Here is a 27,472-nt window from a genome sequence, read left to right as displayed (position 1 = left end):
CTAGGAGTGAATGGATCTGGGGACATAAGACACTGTATAAAAGAGGATCAGATGAACAGTCGGTATAAAAGATGAATGAGGATGAATTTTGTATATCAGAACTCATCAGGAACCTGCGTAACCGGCATTAGAGTGCTTCTTCCTTCAGCTGGTCATGACACCATGGAGACAAGGCCATTTTTTTGTGTGTGTATTTGGCCTCCTTTCAAGGGGTGTGTGAGTGTGGAACATTTAACAGGCCCCCATTCACTTTATAATGATTTATATTCTTTAGAAGTTTATGTTTCCGTGTCATCCTGTCAAGCCAATTTGACAGCAAACACTCTTGTAAACCACTATGGTATGTGATTATAATATTAATGTTAGACACCCTCAGGCAAGATGTGATGCTTCGTACTGTATTTGCAGTCAAAACACAAAGTATCATTGTCCATGCAGAGTATATTTACAGTACACAAAGAATTCGCAGAGCAATGCTGCTTAGTTGATGGGTGGGGAAAGCAGGTGAAGCAAGCTCAGTGTGAAACTTGAACCTTTACCTTCCTTTCAAAAAGCTCAGAAAATAGTAAAGTACTGCAGATTAAACTATAGTCTCCACACAAAAAAAAACTAGTCATGATGCCTAGCTGAAATGATAGACAAACACCAGCACCAATAGGATTGTCTGAGCAAATGTGACAGTTCTGAAAACTTTGATGTATTTTATCATCACTTGTGGTGAGGTAGAAAGGTATCACTATGGAAGATGAGCAAAGATTTTCACCAAGCAAGCAGCCCTCTTCCTGTCTATTGGTCTATCGACAGGATGTCATGTGACTTTGGTATCCGGAGAGACAGCACCGTGCTCTGTGCTCCCAATGTGCTGCACACATTACTCTGAATTATCATATACCAAGCTTTCCCCAAGATCAATACACTCACATAGACACACACAAACACACACATACACACATACACCCCTAAATTTCTGAGTGTGCACTGCGTGTCAGTTAATTCCGGGTTTATTCCTTTCATAGCTAGTCATTATTTATAACAATACCTGTAACTCAGGACCTTGGTGAAAGACTTAAACAAGCCTACATTGTTTACTACTGCCTACTATTGAAAAAAAATAACGAATAATAAAAGAAACATTGCATTGGGGTTACTTTACATATTACTCTACCTTCTGATATATGACATGCTAAGACTTTGGACTTTGTCAAGTCAAGCCAAGCAAGTGAAGTCAAATCAAGTCACGTCATATCTAGTTAAGAAAAGCAAGTCAAACCAAGTCACGCCAAGTCTTGTCAAGTTCAACTCAAGTCAAGTTAAAGCAAATCAAATCAAGTCAAATCACATCAAGTCAAATCATGTACTAATCAAATTAAGTCAAATCAAATCAAAGAAGTGAAGTCAAGACAAATAGAATGAAGTCAAGTCAAGTAAAGTCAAGGGATGTTATAGTAAGTCAAGTCAAATCAGATAAAGTCAAGTCAAGTCAAGTAAAGTCAAGTTAAGTCAAGTTAAGTCAAGTTAAGTCAAGTGAGGTTAAGTCAAGTCAAATCTGTTCAGCTGAAGTGAAGCCAAGCAAGTAAAATAAAATAAAATAAAATAAATCAGGTCAAATTAAAGTCAAGTGGGTTTTATTGTCATTTTTTAAGGACAATGGTGTGACACGCAATATAATAGCATGGTACACAGGACTACATGAAGTGCAAATACATGACGGTGTACAATACTAGACAGATTACATAATGTAGAACAGCTGAAAGGAACTGAACATAGTTTGGATTTGTGTAGTCACAGCAACATATAACTAGAAAAGTGTGCAAATTTTCTGTAAACTGTAGACTATCCACCAGTGGTTGATTTAAGTGGAAAAGCAGTAGCAGTGATACACTAGGAAGATTTTTCCTTTAGAGGAAACATGAATAAATGAATAAATAAGATTTGGAAGATTGTGGTCTAGGTTTTTAACGTTTTGTTTTGGTTTGAAGTTTTTAAGTTTTGGTGGGTGGCATGGCGGCGCAGTGGGTCACCTCACAGCTTCAGGTTTCCTCTGGGTTCTCTGGTTTCCTCCCACCTCCCAAAACATGCCAGTAGGTGGATTGGCGACTCTAAATTGGTCTGAAATCAAGTGCCTTTGTAAGAATTCAGTTACAGAAATCCACCTGAAATGAAATCTGATTGGACTATTATTTAACATTTATGAAATCTTTTATTTTTTATGATGAATATGCAATATTTGGATTTTAATGAAAATTTTTCATTTACATTTTGAAGCTTTTTGCATTTCTCCCTTATCTTGCTTATTTGATCAAACAAACCTGTGAATAGAGCTACGTATGCATACACTACTCTTCCAGTCTTTCCTAAAAGCTTGCAAGTGCAGAAATAAGACCTGGCAGCGCAGCAGTAAAAGCTCTTGAGGGGAACTGGATATGGCGACAGTCCAGCTGTATGCAAGACTTCATTACTGCCAATGCTTTTTCCCAAGGTAATGCTGGAAACTCGATCACGGTGCATGCATTGTTGAACTGGGAAAGCATGTCCCATCTTTATCCTTCCTTTCTTATTGTGTCTGATTAATTTTCTCATCTTTAATTAAACTTTTTGGACCACTGCACATCGTAGAGAGAGCTCTGTTCTTCTGTATCCCTCGTGAAATTTGACATGCCTCTCAACAGCATTTCCCGTCCAGTCACTTTTTTACACTGCATTGTAGAGCAATCAGTGTTTGCTGACTGTGGGATTACTCAGGGCATTAGGTTACAGTTGATTGCTGTCCCAGATTCTGCGCTACTATACTGACAAACAAAACAAACAGCAAGAAGTTAGTGAAAGTAAATGCCTCTGAACACAAATAGTGCTTCATAGCATTGCACGGTGCATGGGGAATGTTTGTAGTCCTGGCCTGATAAGTACACTGGGTCAAAGGACCTTCTACACAGGAAGTGTTGGAATTCTTTCAGAAGTATCTGACAGACAAGGACGCAAGCCTCTGATTCGAGGGATATCCGGAGGGGAGTTTCAGCCTTTTCCTCTCATGCGAAAGCAAGACTCTGACACCTATGTAAAGCATTCGTGGTGCTTGCTTTGCCTATGCTTCCAGTGAACAACATCAAGCATGGCACAAGTTCCTGCACCTGCTTGGTGTGCTTGTGTGTGTGTGTGTGTGTGTGTGTGTGTGGGGCTGCACCTAAAGCAATGATGACATATCACAAGTCTACTTTGGGCGTTGCACCCTTATGCAATATTGAAATCAGATACCAGCAGCACTTTGAGTAGGTGTGTATACCGTAAAGCAGGTATGTAACATATGCTGTATAGTGTGTATTTGGGTGTCAACATTCATTTGGGAGTCATATTCATTCTCAGCGCAGATTTAGCCTGGCCAATTACCTGTGGATACTCATATTATAAAGGGTGGTCTGATTAGTGATTACACATACTGTATGCTGGGCATAATTGTGCAGAATGCACATTCTACACAGCAGTCTAGCATTTAAAATACAGGGGAAAATCAACCATTTCTAGAATAAATCAGGCCAAATTAAACGAATGGGTAGTAAGTTTTCTCTCATTAACCATATGTTCACATTAGGAGTATACAACACATTATTATATAGGTCTACTTTGCAATATATTAAAACAGATTCATCCCTGTGTCATTTTTTTAAAGCAGTATTGCACAGGCTAATACTAGGAAACAACGTCCCGCTCCAGGGCCAGTGTATTTGAGTCACTGACTATTACATTAGCTAATCACATGAAAACAATTGCTTCTCTGAGGTCATGGCTGATGTTCTTCCTTTTTGGCATGATGTAGACACACACCTGAGTGAGCCAGAACACCAAACTGCCAAAATTTCTTATAAAAGTTTTTAGAGGGCTTCCCTCTTCTTGATGATTAACTAATCTTGTGCATTTCATTAGCAATACCTGGCTGCTGATTACTCTCTTAATGATTGTGGAAGTAGGAAGGATGTACTTTTTTTTTACTCACCTGGTTTCTGAATGTTGGTTTATGTTTTGGGGAAACAAAGACTACGTATTGAAATCTGTTGTGGTTTTTTGTTGTCACCTGAGGTTATTTGTTCATTTATAAAAGTTGTGGTGAGTCCAAAGATCTGAGACCATGTTGAACATCTGGGATTTTTTTTTTTTTTAATTTAAAAGTGGAAATAAACAGAAAGTTTTAGAATTTTGAAATATTTAAAACAAAGTAAATACATGTTCAATATCTTATATATATAATATTCAAGATTCTGCACTATTTCTAGGTCCCTATTTAAATGTAAGCAAGTGTGTAATATAGACCTTGTTAACTGCTTTGTACAAAAGATCAGATCTTCCTCATGCCTAATCTCTTATACTGAAGCATGTGTTCAGACGACACACTGATGGATTTAATCTAAAATGGATCATAAGGTTTTGCACAAACTTGTGGAGTCTGTGCCAGCTCGAGTACACACTGTCGTTAAAGCAGAAAGTGGACGTACCAAATACTAAGAAACTCTGAAATTCATGTATATATTTCAAAGATTCTACTTTTCACTCAAGTTGTTGTTGATAATATAATCTGAAATGAAAATTCTTGTATTAAATTAGAAAAGAATGCAAAATAGAAGCATTTTCACTAGTGCTCTCAGATTTTTGAGCCCCACTGTGTATGTGTATATGTGTTTGTATGTATATACATACATATATATATATATATATACATATATATGTGCAGTTTTGTAAGGAAATGAGCTGTAAGTGTTACTGAGCATCTTGCAGAAGCAGCCACAGTTCTTCTGGAGACTTTGACTGTCACACTCGCTTATTTTTGCAGCAAAACCCAGCAGCCTTCATTATTTTTTTTTGTCTGAAAAGTGTCTCTTATGTAATCTGCTGCTTTCTTTACTGACATACAAACATTTTTCTGTTACATTTAAATGTGTGCTGGAAAACTAAACTGAAAAATCTATAATTTAAAAAAAAAAAATATATATATATATATATATATATATATATATATATATATATATATATATAATAGTAATAATGTGAATCTGAAAAAATATGAATCTGAAAAAGATTGGTCGCTCATTCCTGTCATGCTTCCTGTGAGGGTGTTAGTGCGCATGCGCGCGTGGCGCCGCTGTCAGGGCACGGCTCAGCTACAGTATGGCGGCGAGCTGCTGCTGGAAGGATGCTGCTGTCGCCCAGCCTGCTGTTTGTGCTGCTTTCAGAATGTGAACGGAATATCCACCGCGCACGGAAAGTGGACAACGAGAAAGGCCTGTAGCCCCGGAATCGAGGATGGCCAGGCTTGCGGATTATTTCGTCGTGGTCGGCTACGATCTCGATAAGAGGGGTGAGTGAGTGAGTGAGAGAGAGAGTGTGTGTGTGTGTGTGTGTGTGTGAGTGTGAGTGAGAGAGAGAGACAGACAGACTGTTTTTCCTTTCCTCGATATGCTAGGCTGTTACGTTGTTATGCTAACTATGTAGCTGTGGATGAATGCCAGATCGCCCCTTTCTCCCTGTACAAGCGCACTGTATAGGGTGTGTGTTAATGCCGTATAGGCTCTGTTTAGTGCACTAGGTTGAATATGGGAGGGATTTGGGATTGGGTAAGCTAATAGCCGCTGCTAGACGGAGACTAAGGAGCAGGAGGGAGGGGAAGGCGGGAGGTGGGGACGGACGGAGCGGCCCGGGACAGAGCAGCGTCCCGCACCAGCTGATTCATTCTCGGGCGGCTCGTTTAACTCTGGACCGCGGATGTAGAAGGCCTTTGGGGCTCAGAAAGGAGAGTTTTAATCCTATGGCTTGGTGACAGACTTGTGGAAACGACTTGGTAGAAATGTTAAGCGTTTGAAATGTTTGACATGAGCGAGGGAGGATTTGAGAGGCGGAAATGTGTTGTGTGACTTCACTAACCCGGGTTTATCAATCCCGCTATTGTGCAAACATGCAGCAGAAATAACCCGGGTTAAATTCTATGCCTGCTTGCTTTAGAGTTTTCACACTGAAGCCACACGCCTCTGATTTCTTCGAGTAGTTTTGACGCAGTCAGGTCGACTTCACAGCTTAGTGGAGATAGTGCTGAATAATGATTTAACCATGTGCATTATTTTTTCCCCTCATGCATAATGTTAATTAGATTAAAGATTCTTACAGTCCATCCTATTCATCCTATTCATCCTTTTCACCCTCCTCTTTCTGAAAGCATCTCCAGTTTCTCCCTGGTTTTATTGTTCAGAGGATGATTTGGACCCTGTGGCCTAGATTCAGGCCATACAACCTCCTTATTAAGCAATAAATTATTCACAACTCCTCAGCCAGAGATGTAAATGGAAACTGCTTCCACTTCTAGCCTATTTATATCCAGGTTTGTGTCTGGATCTTATTTATGAAGCACACTGACATGGCAGCAGCTCAAAGCCAAAGCGATAATGTAGCGAGGTTTCTCTTAACTCTCCTGCATGAAAGTATATGGCTTAAGCATGTGGCAGGATGTTACACGGCCTTGCCTTCCTGTTTCTAGTCGACAGCCTTGTTTCCACACAGACCACATCACATCATCTGCACAGCAGACTTTTGGGGGCGTACATCAACAGCCGAGGTGTCATGAAAGAAAGCAGTCCCGATTGCACTTCTGGTTCACTCAGGGGACATTCCCGGGATAGTAGCTGCGGCGTAGGGAAATCTGGCCCTCCACGGTACAATTAGGCATATCATGTGCTGTTAAGAATCGTTTTTTGTTTTGCATGTTGGATGTTACTAAAACCGCAAGGACTGTGCATCAGCAGCTAGCATCATGCACTAATTCTGCTGCTGGAGAGAAAGTAACAGTCATTCAGCGATCAACAGCCTTTAAAGTAAGAGTGTGTGTGTGTGTGTGTGTGTGTGTGTGTGTGTGTAGGAGTAGGAATGACAAGCGATGGTGCTCCGATGTTTGTCACTCCTTCACTAGGTGATGCTCCATTTTTTGACATCTGACCTCCGGGTCTCATCCGTCACATGATACTGATCCAAAACTGATGTCATTTCGATCTCTTTAAGCTTTTATTGGCGTGCTTTAAGGCAATTTGTGTCCACGTATATGTTTCAGTCAACATACAACACACACACAGTGAAAATCAGATATATCAAATCTGGTCCAATGCTGATCTGAAGTTTTAGGTCTGTATAAAGTCAGTATGCAAGAAATAAAACACTTCAGCATGTGCAGTTATAGGAAAATAATCAACGATATGACGCCTGACGTGAAGCGGAGTTACTGTTACCACTCCACAGTTGATTATTTTCCGATTGCAGCACATCCTGAAGTGTTTTATCCCTCTTATACCATAGCAGTTTGCTAACCATGACATTTTTTAGTTATTAAAGAACGTCACGTCATACCTTTGGGTCATATTTCATGTTGTGGTACAGTCGTTCCTGCTTCAGCATCAAGCATCTGTAGCGGAAAACTTACTGACTCTTACAAAGCTCTGACACTGGAGACTCCTTCCATAAATGTAAAATGAACATTTTCGTTAAATAACAACATGCTAATAATTTTAATCCATTTGTCATTAGTTTACTAGGTTATGTGACAAGTCCTTGTGAAATAGCTGTTGCTATAGAAACGAAAATGTAGTAGTAGCATTAATTAAAAAAAAACAAACTGTGATTTGATTTTTTTAAAACAGCCAGCACTGTTATCAGAGCTGCTGTTGTAAATAATAATAATAATAATAATAATAATAATAATAATAATAATCAGTTTCTTCTGACCGATCAGATTAGAGAATTCACCAGAGACGTTGATATCATATTAAGATACTTGAAGACATTTCTACGATACACAGTGTGTCTCATGATATTCAGGTTTGCTAACAAACTGCCAGGAAAAACATCTGTAAACAATTTTTACATTCTACAGCTTACAAAAACCAAAATATTATAAAAAGATATTGCAATAGCTGAAATGTGTATTGCAGGTTCATTTCTCACAGCATGGATGTTATATCTTCACATTGCTCAGCTCGAGTCGGTGCGTCTTTAAACGTCATCGTTAAGTGTTTCTTCATCTCTTGTTTAAGTGTTGCTTCATCTGCTTTCTGGTATGTGTGACATCAGAGGAATGTGTCATGTATGGAGGTGATGATAGCCACGGTTGTTTTTCCCAACAGGAACCATGTGCTTGGCAGGTTTGTCAGAATAATCGCTCTGTGTTAGTAATTATGCAGTGTCTAAGACTAGAATGTGTCCACATCTATGCTGTGATGAGTATAAACAGCCCTTATCAGCGTCTCAGCTGATTTGCCGAGTACTATCGCAATAATGCCTCAGGTTTCTAAAGAACTCTCACAGTTGGCTTACATTTGGTGAGAATGCACAGTCAGGGTGGAGTGTGTAAAAGTTGTGAAACTGCAACATTGTTTGGATCTCCATCCTCCAGTGCAGAATAGGATCCTCTGACCGAGGGGCTTGCAAACAGGAAGTGAGAGAGTGGGCTCTGGGGAAAAGAGAGTTAAGCAAGCCTCGATATTGTCCATGTAATGCCCGGGCCGTTTCGGGCGGGGATCCGAAAAAATGCTGCGAGCCGAGCTTGGAAGTGAGCGTGAAAAGCCTTTTGGGGTTTTGTTGTGCTCTTGCTCCACCCTGACCCTCTTCTCCTCCTTCTCCTCCTCCTCCTCCTCTCTTCCTTCATAAAGGCTCTGAACAGTCGAGGCCTGAATAATGATAAGGACAATAGTCGTCCAGGGCTTTTATTCTTTCCCGGGCCACTCCTGCTGCTTCTTTACAAAAATGAATGCAGTGTTTGTATTTCATACAGATCTGCACTGGGCAGGTTCTAGCTACTTTTTAAGCCACGTTAAACAGTTTGACACCGGAATAATAATTAAAAACCTTATTGACTACTCGGTGTGTGTGTGTGTGTGTTTGTGTGTGGCAAACTTCAACCCATCTCCCAGTCCACACTTCCTCAGACTTTCTTTCAACAGTGAATGAATGGAAGAGAGAGCTGTGTGGCATGATTATGGGGTCCGTGCTGCGTTGCCATGGTACCCGGGTCTCTGTAACGGCACCCGTTCTGGCCTGCAGCGGATGGACGAGGCTTTTCGCATCTGCCAGCCGTCTGCTAGATGAATGCTCCTTATTCATGCGGGAGTACAGGGCACTGGACGATGGCCTTGTTCTGAGAACCGACGGCGCTCTTTCTACACACACACACACACACACACACACACACACACAATGTCTAGTGATAATTTAGTGATAATAGTGATGCATTTAGCTTATTTGAAGGCAGACCCAGACTCATTTAAGCAGCTCATCACTCATTTTAGGGTCAGTTGCAGGTTCGGTGGTCAGTTGCAGTGCCACAGGTGGACCAGGGAAGGGCAGAGAGAGTGAATCGTTCACGGCTTCAAAGTTTTCATGGTCTTTCCTGGAATTTAGAGTATGTGCTTTCCCTTCCCTTCCCTTCCCCCAGAGCCCTCAGGGGACACGCTGAGGCCGTCGAGTTGTCACCCATGCACCACTTTATGGGACATACTGTGTTGAAACGCTCTCAGCACCATCAGCTTTCATGCCTGAGCTACATCACAAGATTTATACAGTGTCGAGAAAGTGAGAGCCCACAGATATGATGATATAATGTCACTCATCAGTCATCAATCCTCTACACTGCAAGATTTGCCCGAAATAAAACACCACACATTCACATCTGATTACGAATCAGAGACCGGGATCTCCTGTGAGCAAACAGAATCAAACCAAACATGGCAGACGAAAGCCAGACAAAACCAAATGGAAAAACAAGACCTGAATGAAAGCACATGGTTGGTTTTGCCGTAACAAGGCTGTCCTCCATCTCTTTGCACCATCTGCTTTTCCGTTTAGCCGTCATGCTTTTGACTTCTTTTGTAAATATGGATGTTGTTCGTTAAGCTTAACTGTCTTCGGTTATCTGTCTTTCACGCATATTCTCTCACGAGACACTCAGTGTTCTCCTCCACACTACAAGATGTTAAGTACATGCCCGAGTGTTTTATTCCTTACATAATAGTTTTCCTTCTATTTTATCCTACACCAGAAACACATCATTTGATTTCAGTTGCCGTAGTTAGGCTATAACAAGCCAGGAGCGAGAGACAGGCGAAATAGCCAATTCAGTTTAGTGTAAAAGGATATGGGTTGTACATAAAAGGGAATCCATTTCCGATTGCGGTCGACTTTTGCCCTGCAAAATTGCGATCTTTAGAAGCAGAAGCCAAAGGAAACCGGCAAGTTCACTGCCATCCTTTATTTCAGAAAAATAAATAAGCAGCTAGTAATTCTTAAGCAGCGGTCACGTCTTTATTTCTGTCCGTCTGCATGAGTTTAGAAATGTTCTGGGTCAAATCTTTAGTTAGAGCTGAGTGAGAGCTAGTGAGCCTGTGACGATGTGCTGACTGGATAGGAAAGAGCAAGGCAGAAGCAACGCAGAAAACAAATCCTTCACAGTTTTGAACAGATGATGCCTGGAAGGTGGAATGTAAATACTGCAGATTTACAACACTGAATATAATGTATCATTTCAATAAGGACTCACAGGGTCCTGGATTGTTTTTGTGCTCGTCTCCACAACATGGCTAATCTAGATTTCTAGATGAGATAATTGAAGTGATTTTATTAAAAAAGAAAAGTGGTTTTATGTGAACATGCTGTACCTGCGTGGCTGTGAGAGCACTTTATCTTCAGGCTACTCCGAGCGAGTGAACATTGCTGAAGGCAGTTGTACTGTGCTCATGTAGGTGTGTCAGACCTTATACTCCATGTACAGGCAAAGTATGCAAATTCCTTCTGTTCAGTAATGACAGACAAAAGCTACTTGAGCAATAGTTACAGAGAATCTTCCTCCTGCTTGGATTAACATTCTGCAGAAGGGACTGACACACTGTGAGTTTGAGGCAGGTAATCCTCGGTCGATCAGCTGTATTTATATACTGCAGCATTGTCTTGGTAGTGAGTCATAAGTGTCTGACAAATGAATATATGTGTCTGACTGGTTATCTACTTGAGTAAGTGATTGAGTGTCTGATTTATTGCCTGTCTGCTTGTAAGTGACTGAACAACTAACTCACTGACTGTCTGATAATCTGATTGTCTGATAGACTGGTTGACTGACTGAGATCCTGACTGTCCAGTTGTCTGATTTGTCTGACTAACTGACTGTCTGATTGTCTGACTCAACAACTGACTGACTGTCAGTCTGTCTGACTGACTGACTGAGTGACTGATTGTCTACTTGAGTAAGTGACTGACTGAGTGACTGACTGAGTGACTGACTGACTAACTGTCTGGTGGAATTACTGACTGACTGACTGACTGCCTGAGTGACAGAGAGACTGACTGCCTGAGTCACAGAGAGACTGACTGCCTGAGTCACAGAGAGACTGACTGCCTGACTGAGTGACAGAGAGACTGCCTGCCTGACTGACTCAGATACTGACTGACTGACTGACTGACTCAGTGACTGACTGACTCAGTGACTGACTGACTCAGTGACTGACTGACTCAGTGACTGACTGACAGTACTGTGTAATGCTATTTAGTGGAGAACTGCTAATATAGTTTAGCATTCTAGCATGAAATGGGGGTCCCTGGAGGAGTAGTGGTTAAGCTGCGGCCTGGGTTCGATTCCCGGCCAGGGAACCAGCCCCAGCCACTGGAGTTGCGTGCGCCCTCAGTGCCAGTCCCAAGCCCGGGTAAGACTGGGGAGGGTTGCGTCAGCAAAGGCATCCGGCGTAAAAAAAAAAAAAAAAAAACTGCGCCAAATCAAATGCATGGACCAGTGATCTGCTGTGGCCACCCCTAACGGGAGCAGCCGAAAGAGGAGCATTCTAGCATGAAATGATTGCTTCTTTACTTTGCACTGAACATTGAGTGGTAAAATAGTCATCAGTAATATCATCTTCTCTAAACCATCATGTCTGTCCATGAATGTGAGTTTGGCGGTTCTTTGGAGTGGTTCCAACGTCCCTGTATATAGGCTATTTAGGCTTGGAGTATTAGATGTATTTGTTTTGCATTGCTGCTGTTGGTTTGTGATTAGGTCTGACTCTGAGAACGTGCCTCACAACACCCCGACTCAATCTCCTAAAAGTAGAAGTGCAGAATTTTATACCCCATCTGTCTTGTTTACTCATCCACTGTGAAAGTTTTAAGAAAGAACCGCTGACTGGAAAAGCAACTGCAATCATAGATCATTCAGTAACGTACTACTGATGAGTAAAACGCCTAAAACCTTGTGAGTTGAGCTGTTACGGTGATTATTAAGTGCTGACTAGTTTTCTGGTTCTGTGTAATTGAAGCCTCTCCTGTGGGAAAATGTGAGAAAATAAAAACACTCTCACACCTTCACTTCAGTTGTTAAGGAGCGGAAAGAGCCAAGGGATTTTTTTGTACTTTTTCTGAACTCCAGTAAACGGAAATATTGGGTGTTTATTGCTTTTCTATTGTTTTTCCATTTCCTGAAGTTCCCCACAGTGCTCAAGCTCATGGCGCTCTCTCTCAAATGCTCGAGTTCATTGCAGAGAAACTCCTCAGCAGATAATCTGGTAATCTCAAAACAGATTCTTGATTGCGTTTTCTGAGCATAGTCTGATGTGTGCCTAGGCTGTGCACTTTGTCCTCGTGTGCATTTCAATGGCATGTGAGGCGGAGCAGGAGGATCACGCTTGTATTGGCTAGAAGATATAAAATGCGTGCAAGGCAGCATACCGGTTGTGTAAAGCAGCGAGACATTATGATAAGGTAGTGAAAGTCACCTCTAGTGTGTTCCTGTAATTTCTACAGTCAGCTCCAAAAGTAATGGCCCCCTTCAGGAAAATAAGCAAACATAATAAGAAATTATATGCACTATGATATAAATTTTCAGTTCAAACCAGACAATTCTAAAATTAGGAAAGTATTTATATACAAAATTTTCATTATAACCTTTTATAGATAATAAGAAAATAAGTGGCAAAAATATTGACACCCCTAAGGAATATGTCCAATAAATTGCAACACAAACATCAATTATTTTAATTCATGCATATCGTTGCCTTTGAACAAATATGTACAAACATGCATGTACAGTCTCTTTCTCTCTCAACATGAGGTAAACTGAGAAAAGCTCTTTATGAGTAAAACCTTTACAAGTCAGGTAATCAATATGAAGAAATGAACAGTTAAAAATACAAAGAACAAAGTTTTAAAAAAGTATGGAACGGTTTAAAAATTTTCCATGAGACTCTGATGGATTTTTTTGATGAGACAATGTCCACAGACATACATCCATAATTAAAACAGTAATACTTGTGGGAGGTAAGAGTTTGAAATGCTCTGCATGGAGTTTACCAAGATCTCCAACCTTGCTAGCCATTACTACAAGCTATATTACACTATGCTGTTATTCTCTCCTGGGGGTGCCAATACTTTTGAAACCAGGTTTTTGCTAGAAAAAAATTGCATTATGTTACAAAATTACATTAAGGCAGTTTCTAATATTTAAAAAATAAATTTCGTCAAAATGTGTTTAAGATGAAAATTTCACTTACTACATGTGTTATTTATCCGTTAATTTTTTGTTTTGGCTAACGTTCATGACGATGTGTTGGAGCAGAAGAAATGGCACTTTGGTGGGTTCTTTGCATCGTGTTGTCTCTTTGAATGTCTTGCTGAAGTGACCAGCTCAGAGTGTGGTTTAAAAATATCAAACTGAGTTTTTTTTTAATACAGTGCGATGAGTCAGTGAGAAGCTCAGACATTTTCTCAGTGTGGTCTCAGACATTTTCACATTCTACTAATCTTGACTTCTGTTTTCTCGTAAACAAATGAAGAAACTCTGCTTCTTTCCTCGGTAGAAAAACCAGTGTTTTTGTGGCCTGCTTAAAGTGTGTGTGTGTGTGTGTGTGTGTGTGTTTGTGTGTGTTTGTGTGTATTCATATTGTACAGGAAGGATGTGAGTTTGTGAAGAGCTTTTTTTGCACAAAGAAAACGCCACTCATGGTCGTCCAGAGCAACAGAGAGATTTCATTGGCACATTCAGTCTCTCTCCCTGTACAGCCACCCAGAGAGCCAGGGCCAAGCAGAGGATGATGGGGAGGCTGGGGGGTGGATGGGGGCTTATGAGGGGACAGTGGGGAAACTGATGAGGGCAAGGTGAGGGGCTGATCCAAGGAGCAGATCCAAGAGCTGAGCATGGGACGTTGGGAGGGCGATGGAGAGACTGATAGGGGGAGATTGGGGGTGCTGATCGTGGGGCTGATAAAGGGCTGGTGGATAATGGGGGGCTATGGAGGGGCTGATCGTGGGGTGATGTGGGGTGGTTGGAAGGTGATGGGATGGCTGATGAGGAGATATGGAGAGATTATAACTGGGCGTTGGAGAGGCTGATTGGGAGACTGATGGGACGATGCGGAGGGCTTTTGGGGAGACTGATGGGGAGGGGAGACTGATCGAGGTGCTGATGTGGAGAATGATGAGGGGCCTGATGGTGATAGGTTGGCTGATGGGGTGGCCAGTGGGGAGCGATGGGGAGATAGATGGGGGAAAGAGTGATGAGGGGCTTGATGGGGAGTAATTGGGGTGGGCAATGAAGGGGCTAATAGGGGTGGCGGTGATGGGAAGCTATGTGGAGACTGATGGTGGGCACTGGGGGTCTGAAAGATGGTGATCGTAGACTTGATGGGGGTGATGGGAAGACTGGTAGGGGGCAATGAAGGAGCTGATGGGGAGACTGGGGTATGATGGGGGGATAATGGGGTGCTGACAGGGACTGAGATTTGGGTTTCTGCCTTTGCTGGGATTTTTTAACTGGCTTTGCTCTGTTTTTAAACAAGATGAGTGCTGTAGGACTGTTACTAGCTTTCAGTTTACAGCAGTCCAATTGCTGTCTCATTCCTTCACTCTCTCTCTCTCTCTCTCTCTGTGTGTGTGTGTGTGTGTGTGTGTGTGTGTGTGTGTGTGTGTGTGATTGAGAGAGAGATAGACAGAGACTGAGATAGAGAGAAAAAAGCCACATTCTTTCAGAAACACACTCATTGTTTCCAGATACTCATAAATATGTATGTGCCTCTGTTGCATGCTGCTTGTATTTTAGCTATTTTACTATCAGAAGCCTATTTGACGTCATGATTGGTCAGAAGGTGTTGATCAATTTTCTATAACAGCTTTGTCAGTAGTTCTGGCTGCAGGTTTTATATTAATATGCTTCATCTATTGTGGTATTGTTTCTGTCATCATTGACAACAAGGGATTCCAACAAAACGAAGACAAAAATGCATGTTACAGCTGTTCAGAAATTTCTGACGTGAAACAAAACTGGTCTTCGTCACTGCAACCTTACTCGATTCAAGCTAACTAACGTAGCCAGCTACTTCATTTAACATGAACTAGCTAACATTATGAAGAAGTTTCCTAAGTGCATGAACATGCATGCATGCACTTTTCATGGCTACTGTTTAAACCAGGGAAACATAGACAGAGCCAAATAAAGGGTTTTTGATTAAGACTAAGTATTGGTAACAATGAGTACCAAAAAACATGTACTCACGCTCATACTCGCATCACTAGTAATAAACCACTCTGAATCTACTACAGTTCTATGTTATGATTATTGAATTGTTTGTGTACAGCAATTCAACCGGAAGATCGGGTTACGTCTTTAAAGTGGGAATATTTGCCGTTGTTATAGGACGAGACACGATCTGACTTGTATGCGTATCTGACTGTGTGCTTATCAGCTCAGTGTCGTGTTGCATAACCTGAGCGACAGATTGAGATTTCCTGTAGCTCTGGTCATCATGAAGTCATGTCCAACCGAGAATCACACTTCATTATCCGAAGACTAGCTGTTCTTTTTATGCTGAGGTCGACGAGGATACGTGCCACTTCTTGTTATTACTTTTCCTGCAATAGGCACATTAATGCATCAGAAGAGTTTCAGTTTGAAACCACACCTGACTAGACTTACTAGTTCCTCATCTCCTGTGTTCATGTGATATAAATGAGAAGCCATGTGGCAGTGAATGAATCCCATTTGTTTTTTTGTATTTATTGTTGTTGTTACAGGCTTTGAGGTGAGTGGAAAAACCCTACTGGTGTACGAATAAACCCAGTGACTTCATCACACTCTATTTTGGCACACATCAGTCATTGTAGTCAGATCATTCAGCTACATTTGTGTAACTCTGGCATAATGCAGTTACATCTATACACTCATGGTTAGCTTGTACTAACGCTGAAAGACACGGAAAAGTTGTGATATTATAGGATTTTGTGATAATTAGTCACATTTCCTTAAATAAATTGTTTCCAAATGGAACTAGTGCTGCATTTGACTTAGCCTGGAAGTGGGAAGTCACAAGCTCAGCTCGGAGGAACCTCGGAGTTGAGGAGACCATCCCGAGCTCCTGAGCAGGAATTCCGAGCTGAAGAGGTGTTGCCTTTGGTCGTTCCTAGTAGGAGGTTGGAAATTAAGAGTTACAACCTTTAGTTGAATGCAGCATTACTTTCAGGCCAGCAACTGAAAATGGTGCTTGTTGATTTGGTGCAACAAGTGGCTGCTCAGAACTACCAGGTTTACGGATGGCGTTTACTTGTACTCATAAAAATTCTCCAATACTGTTAGGCTTGTGAAATGTTAGGCTTACCATTGTTCTACTGTGCTGCTGATTGAACTATTGATAGTATCGCTCATGGCTTTGGAGGGGAGTAGAGTCTAACCCGCATGTGTGAGAAGGGTATCGCTGCAGTGACGCTGCCTCAGGGCAAAAATGGGGGCATGGCCAGACATATGTGACATGATTCATGTACACGCTACGTCAGTGAAGCAAAAATATCAGAAGTTGGCTCTAGCTGCTAGTCACTAGTATTTGCATTAGTCCATTTTTTATTAATTACCCATTAACAAAGTCAAGAATGCTTCCAGGACTGAAGTCGGGACTGTAAATAAACCTTGTGCTCTGTGGTGAACAGCAGCGGTCATTTTATTTTCATGGCTTAATCTGTTTGGAAAACATGGCCAACAGTAGCTTCAGAGAAAGTTTTGTTGCTCTGCTCGGACATCAGGCGAAAACACCACAGTTTATTTTTGTCCATCTTAAAGCTGCAGACACCATGTTTTCCGACAGACATTTAAATCGTCCAACTCGATAGCCATCGTGATAATTGGAATCTGTCAGTGATTCCCGATACTAATGTTGATCATCGTAAGTGTGTTGCGCTTGGAGCAAAAACACAAATGAGGAAAACCTGCTGCTGTAGAGAACCGAAAGCTCCAGACTGTAACACCTGTTGGGCTGATTTTAATGTTCTAGTCACCACTTTAAATCCTGAGGGACATTCTGATTGTTCTGTGTGGATTGTTTTGTGTTCCTCATTGTTGATATCACCAGAAGAACCTTGTGACCTCCATCTCCATAATGACTTTGGTATGGTAATCATCTGCTTGCAGTTTCACTTCAGCTGCTGTATGGTGACAGGAGTTGTGTGCGTCTGTGGTCTGTGTCTCTCTCTCTCTCAGATCTCTCTGGGAAAGTTCCTCAGTGCTCATATGACTCACAAGTGCACACCAGAGCCGAGCGTATGCTCCTTAACCCAGTTTTCCTAACCTTTATCCCGCTGTGGAACTTTGAAAGTAACATCTGCATAGATCTAGTCTGTATTTACAAATATATATGCAGTGTTTTAGTCTGTTTGAAACGAACCCTGGTGTGATTTCCTCTTTAGTGCGGTTCTTTCAGGAAGTAAGAATGCAGAATCGCACTTGCGTTCGGATCGAGAGCATCTGGGTGAGGTGGTCTCGGTGCGCTTCCAAGTGACCTGTAGCACGGTTTGATTGCAGGGAGAAAGTGATTCTACTCGACTGCAGGAACTAAATCAAACATGCCTTGAGTTTTGGGTTGCAGCCTTTTTTATCTATCTATCTATCTATCTATCTATTTAAGATATTTAAGCTGATAAACCGGGCCATGAAGCACAAGCTGAGCCAAAGGACAGAGTCGTAGCACTGCGAAATGCCGTGTGTTGTGGAGATTTGGGCCGATGCTCAGAAAGCGAAAGTAAATATTGTCACTCTACAAAAGTTGCTAGTGATGGGAATTCTGGCTCTTTTCAGTGATGTCATTAATAGGAGACGACTCTTTCAGCTTCCGTTCGGTTGGAAAGGGTGTCTCTGCTATTAATTTTTGCTAGTTGACTAGTTTTACTTATTGACTGACAGGTCCATGCTTGGATGATTTTTGGGAATTTAATGCACACATTGTGAAGATTTATTCACCTGTATTTCTGAACAATGAATGAAAGAGTTTTACGAGTATGTTTTCACCCTACACGCCTCTTAGACAATGTTTTTTGCTTTTTTGCTTTGTGTATGTGATGCGTGAAACCAAACCAAGAACCAAAACTCTCAGTTTTGCTTTGATTCGGACTTCGGATAAACAGATTCATAGTTAATTGTGTTCAGACTTTGTGTCATTCCGTTATACAAGATGTGACATTTATGATTCAAGTGAGTTTGCCAGCTCTCAGTGTCACACTTCATCCTTCTAATTAATTTCCCAGGAATTATACTAGGTTTCATCCAATTTCCATCCAATCAAATGCTCTCTACAATGCGTTTGTCCTGCCCCTAATGTATACAAGCTGTATGTATCGCTCTACAGTAGCTGCTAGTCATGAGATTTCCGACTAATTTTAGTGAATGAGATCATTTGACTCCTAAACAGCTCACTCCTAACAGCAGAGGACACTCATGGACAGACAAGAGAACTAAAGTTGTGTTTATTTATCAAAAGCCACCTCACACATTACAGCGACTTTGAAAAGAATAAAGCAGTTATGGTCTAACAGGATTGTGTTGTACAAAAAAGAAGAAGGAAATACACTCACTGTCTACTTTCTTAGGAAAACCTGCCCATTCATGCAGTTATCTAACCAGCCAACAATAACTGAGCTTCAGTTAATGTTCACGGCAGACATCAGAATGGGAATAGGGGAAGTGGTAGCTCAGTGGTTAAGACGTTTTACTTCTGCCTGGAAGGTCGTGAGTTCAAATCCTAGCACCTCCAAGCTGTCAATGCTGGGAACTTGAACAAGGCCCATAACCCTCAGTGAATGAAGACAAAGTGTGATCTCTGTGACGTTGTTCGTGGCATGGTTGTTGGTACCAGAAGGTACCTATCGGTTTGAGTATTTCATAAACTGCTGATCTCCTGGAATTTCATACGCATCAGTCTCTAGAGTTTACCAGAATGGTGTGAAAAACAAAAAACAAAAAAAAAAAACATTGAGTGAATGAGGTGGAAACCACTTGTTGATAAGAGAGGTCAGAGGAGAATGGCCAGTTTGGTTCAAGCTGCCAAGAAGTCTATAGTAACTCATATAATCACTCTTTACAACCATGGTGAGCAGAAAAGCATCTCAGCATGCACAAAACATCAAACCTTGAGGTGGATGGGCTACAACAGCAGAAGATCACGTTGAGTTCCTCTCAGCCAAGAACAGGAATCTGAGGCTATCAGGGTCACCCAAACTGGACAGTTGAAGATTGGGAAAAAAATCACCTGTGAAAACATTCTGTGTAAACTCAAAGACTGGTGTGTATGAAATTCCCAGGAGATCAGCAGTTTCTGAAATACTCAAACCAGCCCTTCTGGTACCAGCATCCATGCCACGATCAAAGTCACAGAGATCACACTTTCTCTTCATTCTGATATTTGGTGTGAACATGAACTGAAGTTCTTGACCTGTATCCGCAGGATCTTTTGCATTGCGGTGCTGCCGCGTGATTGGCTGATTAGATAACTGCATGAACTCTCAACCTTCTCAAAGAGCTGACTCATTTGCTACTGACATCACTAGTAGCTGCTTTCTGTATGGAGATGTTTGTTTAACATTTATGGAAGGAGTCTCCAGTGTCAGCCCTTTGTATTAGTTTTCAAACCTTGTGTGTTGAAAGGATGGATGGATTTTGTGTGTGTTACAAAACAACACTGCATGTTCCTTTGTTGTGATGGACTTTATGCTACAGTGTGCAGTTATTCTACAGCTAATGTATGCGTATTAAACAGCAAGCTAGGCGTGTTAGTGTGTCTGAGTTGTCCAGAAAGTTTCTCAACACTAAGTACTAAATGCCCTCAATGCCACTTATCATGGGGGATAGAGGAAAAAATCACCCAGCCTTAGGGCCAATGGAGATGTGATTAAAAGTCTACAATCCTCCAAAATGAGGTTAAAACTTTAGAGTTGTCCTGAGCTCTGTGAACTCTGCACTCTCAGATTTAGCCTGCGGGTTATTTCTCTTTGTATGTGGGTGTGTGTGTGTGTGTGTGTGTGTGTGTGTGAGTGTGTGAGAACCATTTGCATGCTTTGTGCTTTAGCGGGAATCTTAAGAGTACCCAGGCATCCTGCCAACTCGGCAGCGATATTTGGAAGTCAAAGACGTCTCAAGTGGAGTGAAAATGAAAGCTTGTGTCCTAGAGTTCTGGGAAAAGGGTCTGATTCTGCGATTGGGGAGACGAAAATGTGAGGAAGACGGATGGTGATGGTTGATGAGGGCGCATTGAAATGTTCTTACAGCATTCACCACTGCTCCTCTACACGGAGTCATTTCTCAGAAAAAAACAAGCTAAAAAACCGAAACAGCCTGAGATAGGACATCTCGTCCAGCGTCCAGTCTCCAGCCTCACCTCTGGTGCTTATCTTCAGCTAACCCCAACCATGACCTGCACCCAGGTCCATATTTTGTACATCAACACCCACATACACTTACCAATCACTTCAGTGTACACCAGTGTCACCTGTTTTTCCCAGTCTTTAGGAGTGGAGTGAAACATCTGAGCCTTTTGAGATGCTTTTCTGTTCACCACTGTTGTAAAGAGTAGTTATTTGAGTTACAGTAGGTTATTACTTCCTGTCAGTTTGAACCAGTGTGGCTGTTCTCCTCCGTACTTCCTCATTAACAGCGCGTTTCCGCCCACAGAACTGCTGCTCACTGAATTTTTTATTTTTTTTTCCCGGCAACACATCTAGGGTATCTAAGGTCAGCCGTTCCTGAACTCAAACCAGCCCATCTGACACCAACAATCATACCATGTTCAAAGTCACTGAGATCACAGTTTTATCTCATTCTGGAGTTTGATATGAACATTGACCTGTATCTCCATGGTTTTGTGTACTGCTACATGATTGGCTGATTGCATAACTGCATACACGAGTAGCCGATGAGGGTATAATACGATTCCTACGTTTCTCCCAGCGTTCACAGAAGCGAGCGTGATCCGTGGCATTGACCCAGCGCTGGGACAGCGTGGAATTTCCTGCCTTTGAGCTCTGGCTTGACCCCAGTGATGGTCCTTACTCTAGCAGATTTCCTCAGTTATTATAAAGCACCGAGGTTCATCTCCATGCATATGAATCATCTCAGATTCTGGAGCAATCCAGCCCTAACCACACATCCATCATTCTCACCAAGGTCTGCATCTGCTCTGAATCACAGCTGTTGGTGCTTTTTTTTCTCTTTCTTTCATTTGGCCATGCTCCAGAGTGACTTTCTCTGTTTGACAGTCATAAAATATTCTTCTTACTGCACAGGGTGTGAATTTTGGCTTAGGTTTATGGATAAGGTCATTATTCCTGCACATCCAGCAATTGAAATAGAGGGAATTCCCAAGTTCAGTAGTGACGGATTTAAAAATTACAGTGACATATATTTACTATTGTAGTGAGATTTCCACACAAAAAGAGATTTCCGGATCAGATACACTGCTTCTGAGAATCAGACCAGGTGATGAGTGGCATCAAAAATAGAACCAAATAGGAAATTTTGTAGAAAGATTATTGAATGTGAGTCTAAAAAAATGCAGAGGTGCACAAGAATGACTCGAAAACAGAGTTTAGCACAGAGCCAAAATTTTTTAATTTTTAATTCCCACAAACTGTTTACACACGTAGCAGTGCTGCTACTGCTACTGCTACTGCTACTGCTACTACTGCTACTGCTACTGCTACTACTGCTACTACTGCTACTGCTACTGCTACTGCTACTACTGCTACTGCTACTGCTACTACTGCTACTGCTACTACTGCTACTACTGCTACTGCTACTACTGCTACTACTGCTACTACTACTACTGCTGCTACTACTACTGCTGCTACTACTACTGCTGCTACTGCTGCTACTACTACTGCTGCTACTGCTAATACTACTACTGCTGCTACTAATACTGCTGCTACTGCTAATACTACTACTGCTGCTACTACTACTGCTACTGCTACTACTGCTACTACTGCTGCTACTACTACTGCTACTGCTACTGCTACTACTGCTGCTACTGCTAATACTACTACTGCTGCTACCGCTACTACTACCGCTACTTCTACCGCTACTTCTACCGCTACTGCTACTGCTACTACTACTACCGCTACTGCTACTGCTACTACTACCGCTACTGCTAATACTACTACTGCTGCTACTACTACTGCTGCTACTGCTAATACTACTACTGCTACTACCGCTACTTCTACCGCTACTTCTACCGCTACTGCTACTGCTACTACTACTACCGCTACTGCTACTACTACTACTACTGCTACTGCTACCGCTACTGCTACTGCTACTACTACCGCTACTGCTAATACTGCTAATACTGCTGCTACTGCTACTACTACTACTACTACTACTACTGCTGCTGCTGCTACTACTGCTACTGCTACTGCTACTGCTACTACTACCGCTACTGCTAATACTGCTAATACTGCTGCTACTGCTACTACTACTACTACTACTACTACTACTGCTGCTGCTGCTACTACTGCTACTGCTACTGCTACTATTACTGCCACTACTGCTGCTGCTGCTACTACTGCTAGTACTACTAGTGCTGCTATAAGTCTGTATTTTTCACTTTCTCTACAATTCAACAATCGGCTTTTCTTATAAAATTTCATTTACGTTTCGACATTGTCACTACTGTACAGGTTCCTCATTTTATGTTCACTAATTAGTCTGTTATCTATTCAGAATAGTGAAAGACGTCATTTAGAGCGTACCATTTCCCTGCTTCAGGGGTTTTTCAGGGTCGTTTCCTCATTTAATCTACCCTCCCGAGCACAGATATTCTTACTGCTCAGTGTGGCGTCTCTGGAGACGTGTAATAAGCACTCGTGTGTCTCAGTGACAGACGGACTGCGCTTCTCTTCCTGCTTCGTGTGACTGAACGCTTTACGACACGTCTGAATCATGCTTGAGTAAATAGACCTTGCCACATGATCAGGGTGATATTACAGACTCGAGGTGGGGCACCACTCATATTTCTGCATACCTACTACTACTGCTACTGCTAATACTGCTACTGCTACTGCTACTGCTAATAGTACTACTTCTGCTGCTACTGCTAATACTACTACTGCTAATACTACTACTGCTGCTACTGCTACTGCTGCTACTGCTAGTACTACTACTGCTACTACTGCTACTGCTGCTACTGCTACTGCTAATACTGCTACTGCTAATACTACTACTACTGCTGCTACTGCTAATAGTACTACTTCTACTGCTACTGCTAATACTGACACTGCTAATACTACTACTACTGCTGCTACTGCTAATAGTACTACTTCTACTGCTACTGCTAATACTGACACTGCTAATACTACTACTACTGCTGCTACTGCTACTGCTAATACTGACACTGCTAATACTACTACTACTGCTACTGCTAGTACTACTGCTGCTACTGCTGCTACTGCTGCTACTGCTACTACTGCTACTGCTACTACTGCTATTTATACCATTTATACTAATACCATTTATACCATTTATACTAACACTACTGCTACTTATACTGCTACTACTACTACTGCTGATACTACTTTTACTTCTGTTGCTGCTACTACTACTGCTACTGCTGCTACTACTACTGCTAATACTACTACTAAATTAAAAAAACAAATTCAAATTTTATTTGTCACATGCATAACCATACACAGTACGACTTGCAGTGAAATGCTTTATACAACTGTTCCGACATAAAATAAGAAAATATAAAAAAAAATTTAATATAAAGAAAAATAAATGCATAAAAAATATTAAATATAAGAAAAATATATACATGAAAAATATATGAGGGGATTTAAAAAAAAAAACTGCTACTGCTGATACTACTTTTACTTCTACTGCTGCTAATACTACGATTGCTACTATGAAGATTGTCTAATATATATCTCATGCTTACATCATCAGCAGACTGAGGTAATCAGGTCGCTTTGCTGCTCACAGTACGAGGAACCCTGGCATGAGGGCTGGTAATGTTACATTAATTAATGTGTGCAAGTCAGTATTTTAAATGATCACTTGCTCTAACCACAATTCAACAATCGGCTCTTCTTATAAATCCCCCGTTTCAGGTACCTTTCGACATTGTCACTACTGTAATTCTAGCTGTCTGATGAATTTTGCGTAATCCTGTGCTGTCCTTATATGGGTGGCTTTTGGCTAGCTGGTAGCAGCGCTCACACTGAGATTATAATAAAAGTGTTTTACACTGACAGAACTGCTGACTTTGGTCATACATCACATAATGTGTTCAAACACCACCAATCTCAACTCATGACCAAAATTTTCTTTTCTTTTCTTTTCTTTTTTTTTTTTTTTTAATGATATATGCGATTTTTGTCTGTGGCGAAAATTGTACAGGGGTATTTTTCCTCAAGTGCTCAACCGCCACTCAGTATGAGTGATGATGTAGCGGGAAAAGTGCCATCCCATAATGCTGGCACCATGAGATGGGCCTGAATTACCTTGATCTGTCAGTCCCATTCTGCTTGGTGGAATAAAAAGCGTGAGCGATTGCTTCTAGTTTCTGCCATGCTGTGTGTCTGAGGTTTTATTTATTTTTTTACCATTTTTAAAAAAAAAAAATGGGACAAAATATCCAGTTTCCTTGGGCGCAGCGCCAAAGTATCACCTGTGTGTGGGAACCGCTGTATAAACAGGAATCTTTTCAGGAAAAAAGCACTTGATTGGGAAGTTTATTTGGTAAGAAGTTAGGCATGGCCAGACACGATCTCTATCGAGATTACGTGCCTGCAGACATGAGGGAGAAACTTTGGCTCAAGGATGGCTGGAAACATACTTGGCCACAAACTCAGGTTGAACCTTCTGTAGGCGGAGCTTAAAGTAGGAACAGCTACTGACAGGGAGAATAAACATTACACTATTACCTTGGATATAAACCAAGACGACTGAAAATTTGCCAAATAAGCTAAAAGCCAATACAACAACAATTAAAGGCAGTGAGGTACTCAAAGTGAATGCTGAAAAAAAGTCTGGACACAAGTGGTTTCTGCTCAGATGGCATTTCTGAGTCATAACCTCGAAGATGAAACCAACTTTCCTGTATTAAGATTGTCATAATTACAATAAACCTTTGATATTTTAAGATATAAGGATGTAATTTTAAGAAACTTTAATACAATGGTGTTAAAGTGTTGGAAATGTGCTCAGGCAAATTTAATACCTGGCCTTGAGTTGTATTATTTTGTGGTAAATCACAGAACTGCAGCTAAATTAATCTGTTCACACTGATGCATTGTGCATACTTAAATACTTTAAAATATGAATGTACGACAATATGAATAAAATACGAAATTCGAATTTGAATGAAACAAAGTAGCTTGAAATTTCGGGCCTATTGAGTTAACTTTCCTAAAAGATATACGGTACTGTCAAGATTTTTTTTATAGTAAGTCGACTTTTAAGCACATCATAGGTAATAATAATAATGATAATAATAATATAAAAAAAAAAAAAGTAAAGTGAAAATATACATGCACAAATAATTAAATAACTAAATAATTCTTTAAAATGCAAATTCTATTCATTTTACAATAATAAAATAAAATATACACATTATATTTATTTAAAAGATAAATAGATTGATAAAATATAAAAATTGATAAAATGGGAAAAAAAAGAAACAATACTTTTAAAGGTATTAAGGTAAAGGTATTTTAAATGCACCTTTTTTCTTTCTAATAGGCTCTTTTTCGCATTGCTAGCTAAAAGATAGGCCAATCAGCTGCTTGAAAGCCAAATTCTAACACTGTACACACACAAAATTCAGCATATTACGATGATTATTAGGAATTATGAGGATGATCACAAGTCCCATCGCTGCCCTTTTTTGTATCTACTTGATTTGTATTTTTTTTTCCTGAAGCACAGAGTGATTTTATTTATTTATTTATTTATAAAAAAAATTTTTTTTTTTTTTTTGCTCAAAGAGGAGGTTTATCTGGCTGCGCTGGGACCTTGCTGATTTTAGCCTGAGATGGGGGCGGAGTGAAGAGGTGTTGGGGTAGAACATGACAAATAAGAGACCCATGGAAACACATGCAAGCATTCAGGACTGTAAAGCAGTTTTCCAAATGGCTTTCTCAGCCAGCTGATACACCTGTGCTGAGGCCATGGCTTAAAGCATTATTTTTATCATGTTCTACAGATTTCTTCCATGTTATTTGTACTAGTAAGAAATTTTAAAAATAATAATAAAAATTAATGATTGCAGCTTTAATTTAAATGCTGTATTAATGCAGAATGATTGACATCTTCATCAAGCAGTCAAGCATAATCACAATGAAGCTGAAAAGACTTTTCAGTTATTTGGTTCCTCTGAAAGTACCGTCCTTATTTTTAGTTATGGAAGAAGTAAACAAATAACGTCAGGTTCTTCATTTTATGTTCACTAATTAGTCTGTTATCTATTCAGAATAGTGAAAGACGTCATTTAGAGCGTACCATTTCCCTGCTTCAGGGGTTTTTCAGGGTCGTTTCCTCATTTACTCTACCCTCCCGAGGGCAGATATTCTTACTGCTCAGTGTGGCGTCTCTGGAGACGTGTAATAAGCACTCGTGTGTCTCAGTGACAGACGGACTGCGCTTCTCTTCCTGCTTCGTGTGACTGAACGCTTTACGACACGTCTGAATCATGCTTGAGTAAATAGACCTTGCCACATGATCAGGGTGATATTACAGACTCGAGGTGGGGCACCACTCATATTTCTGCGTTCCACCTGTTTTAAATAAAACATACGTGCATTGCTGACATGAGTCAGCTTTTTATCCTGTCAGGATTTTATTCACTAAGGGTTTGAGGAGCTGTGTTTATTATGATGCTGTGGATTCACTGGAGAGTTTGTTTACATTGCACTGAACAACAGTGTGTGTGTTTTGTGTGTGGTGTGTGTGTGTGTCTGAGAAGACCACCACACCCTGCTTCAGCTCACTTCACTCACTGTAACTCATTTGACTGGTGCAGAGAGCTTCAGCTGTGTAAATGCGCACACACACACACACACACACACACACACACTGACGCTCGCTGTTCCACCGCACACAACGCAGTCCTTTCAGTCAGCAGTGTGTTCAATAACATGCTCATCAATGTGAGGCATAAGGAGAGATCTACAGTCCAGTGCA

At 41.0% G+C, this 27,472-nt stretch overlaps 1 protein-coding gene across 7 annotated transcripts in view; it reads left to right on the top strand.

Moving 5' to 3' along the window:
• Window positions 1-5,115: 5,115 nt before the first annotated feature.
• Window positions 5,116-27,472, top strand: part of sbf1 (SET binding factor 1) — a 60,593-nt gene continuing 38,236 nt past the window's right edge. For all 7 annotated transcript variants that reach the window (XM_053241666.1, XM_034313061.2, XM_034313065.2 and 4 more), the window contains exon 1: window positions 5,116-5,344. In XM_053241666.1, coding sequence (XP_053097641.1) covers window positions 5,290-5,344 — 55 coding nt within the window. In that variant the 5' untranslated portion in view covers window positions 5,116-5,289. The remainder of the gene's footprint in view (window positions 5,345-27,472) is intronic.

Source organism: Pangasianodon hypophthalmus, chromosome 18, assembly GCF_027358585.1.
Source record: "Pangasianodon hypophthalmus isolate fPanHyp1 chromosome 18, fPanHyp1.pri, whole genome shotgun sequence".
Classification (NCBI taxonomy): Eukaryota; Metazoa; Chordata; class Actinopteri; order Siluriformes; family Pangasiidae; genus Pangasianodon; species Pangasianodon hypophthalmus.
This window is presented reverse-complemented; position numbering and strand designations above follow the sequence as displayed.